At 42.5% G+C, this 2500-nt stretch overlaps 1 protein-coding gene across 1 annotated transcript in view; it reads left to right on the forward strand.

The window, feature by feature from the left end:
• LOC130222646 (mucin-2-like) overlaps positions 1-2500 on the forward strand; it is a 57882-nt gene that overhangs the window by 9177 nt on the left and 46205 nt on the right. The window contains exon 6 of the mRNA XM_056455177.1: positions 669-751. Within this exon, the coding sequence (XP_056311152.1) occupies positions 669-751 (83 nt within the window). The remainder of the gene's footprint in view (positions 1-668; positions 752-2500) is intronic.

Genomic DNA, 2500 nt, shown 5'->3' on the forward strand with positions numbered 1-2500 from the left:
CACCCCTAAACCCAACCGTCATTGAGGGATGAGCAAATCGTACTAAATTGTATGAATTAGATTGTACGAATTCGTACGAATTAGCCACTAAGTCAAAAAGTTACGAATTGCCGTGAGATTGTGTTGGTTAATTTGTGTAACCCAGCATGTCCAAAATGACATCAAATTGACCAAGCATGGAAGCAAAAATACATCAAAAATGCTGATTTGATGTCAAAACTTTGACATCAAGGAATTTTGGTCATCTTGTCAGATGACCAAAATTCAATGTCTAGTCAGCGTCTGACAACGTTATTTGGACATCCAGTAACGACGTCAAATGACGTTGATATTAGGTTGTATTGGAAAGTGACCAAAATCCAACATTGAACCAACATCTTAAACCAACGTCATATTGACCTCCAATACTGACATTTATTCGTCAGGTTTGGCAACCGTAATCCAACATCTGAAAGATGTCATAGTGGTAACGTCCAACTGTTACTTGATTTTAGGTTTGAGGTTAGACATTGACTTCGTTCTGACGTTGGGTTCTGATATCAATAGTATTTTAATTCCAAACAAAATGCAACGTCCCCACGACGTTGGGGTACAACGTCAATCTGACGTCATGTTGATGTCCTGCCGTGTTTGGTCATATACTTTTGTCTTTTATGTGTTGTTGGCAGAAACGATGCAGCAGCTGATTTCCAGCAGCGTCCTCCCAGATGGTCAATGCCTGACTCAAGACTCTGTTGTACAGACAAACACAGTGAGTTTCAGTAAAGACAAACAAATGACAGCCTTTATGAAATGTAAGGTCGAAGGTATAAAGGCAGGTCAAAGGAATGAAGACAAACAAAATGCTGCCTAAAGTCATTTAACTAGTCCGATCATTTCAAGTCAAGGTTCAAAAAGTATTATATACCAGATTTCATTGCATTGCAAAGTGATTCCTTTATCAATTTCAAGAGTTCCCACTTAGATATGCTTGGCGTATAAAGCAGGTTTGGCATGCTGTCCCAGGAGAGAACCCTGAGCTCGGAGATATTTGAGCCCAGGGCTCCCGCCCGGTCGACAAGCATATCAGGAGATCCGAGATCAGGTAGGTCTCGAGAGCTCCCCCTTTAGAAAAGGGAGGAAAAGGAGGAGATGGGGTGGAAGGGGGGATTCTTCCAAACGAAGATAGAGCAGTAGGGAGAAAATTATCCATTTATAGTAAACTAGGATCACTCTGATTGACTTATTACTGATTACAGATGAGCGGCCAGACGTGCTCAATCATATCACATGCTCCTCTAGAAATTAGTTTATGAAACTTTACTAAAAACAAGACTTGGTAACACTTTTATTGTAGTGTCCTTGTTGTCCTCCATGAACTTGCTGTAGTATTTACAATAAATACATGCAACTAACCCTGAATTCTAACTCTTACTATATAGTAACCTCATAAAATCCATTAAAATTACTCAGTAGTTAAATACAGATCTACACTGTAACAAGGATACCTTAAAATAAAGTGTAACAATAACAATAAAGTGTCCAAGCAAACTGTGAGCAGGAGGACAGTGGATGCTATCTCCCTAGCATATGAAGGCCTGTGTCAGCCATGTCCATTGGATGTCCGGGCTCACTCTACATTGAGTAAGGCGGCTTTAATAGCCTTTCTATCAGGGATCTCTCTGTCTGATATCTGCCACTCAGAGGGGTGGTCTACCCCGTGCACCTTTAGCTGATTTTATCAACTTGATATAGATCCCTTTCTGGAGTCTATCTTTTCAGTGCCTTGAAGTGGACTTGTCACTTGACAGAATGGGGTTGTTGGGATTGCGTTTCCATAGTGCCAAAATTCCCTGAAAGGAAACATCCCAGGTTGTGACTATAACCATGGTTCCCTGATGAGTAGGAGTAGCTGCGTCAGCACAGTGACGTCCAGCTAATTACACTGAAGTCATTTCACATGTGCTTCAGGAGAGCTATGAATAGGAAGTGTTCCCATGACATCGATTTTGGCGGGTTATCGCGGAGGTCACCAGTCTTGGTCCTGGAGTGTCGATGTCCCTGCAGAGTTTAGCTCCAACCTGCCTCAACACACCTGCCTGGAGGTTTCAAGTATGCCTAGTAAAGCTGCGGTCACACTAGGCTTTTCCTTCCATAGACTTCCATTCATACGCACGCGAATGCGTCAGACCGGAAACGTAAGGTCGTGCGGCAAGCTTCGCAGTTCGATGCGTTGGAAAGTTCAAGCTTGGTAAACTCTGACCTACGAAATCGCATCATATGACTGCGTGAGACCAATCGAGGATCAAAACATGACCTCTCTGGAAAGAAATTTAAAACATGGAGTAATCGCTCGCTTTTTTAAATGTCTGATCATCTTGTTTAATCCCGCCCCTTTTCGCAGCGCCGTACGACAGAATTTCGCAAGCTCAAACTCTAGTGTGACCGCGGCATAAGACCTTGATTAGGTTGTTCAGGTGTGTTTGATTAGGGTCGGTGCTAAACTCTAAGACGTTTAGCG

The sequence above is a fragment of the Danio aesculapii genome, chromosome 4 (genome assembly GCF_903798145.1).
Source record: "Danio aesculapii chromosome 4, fDanAes4.1, whole genome shotgun sequence".
NCBI lineage: Eukaryota > Metazoa > Chordata > Actinopteri > Cypriniformes > Danionidae > Danio > Danio aesculapii.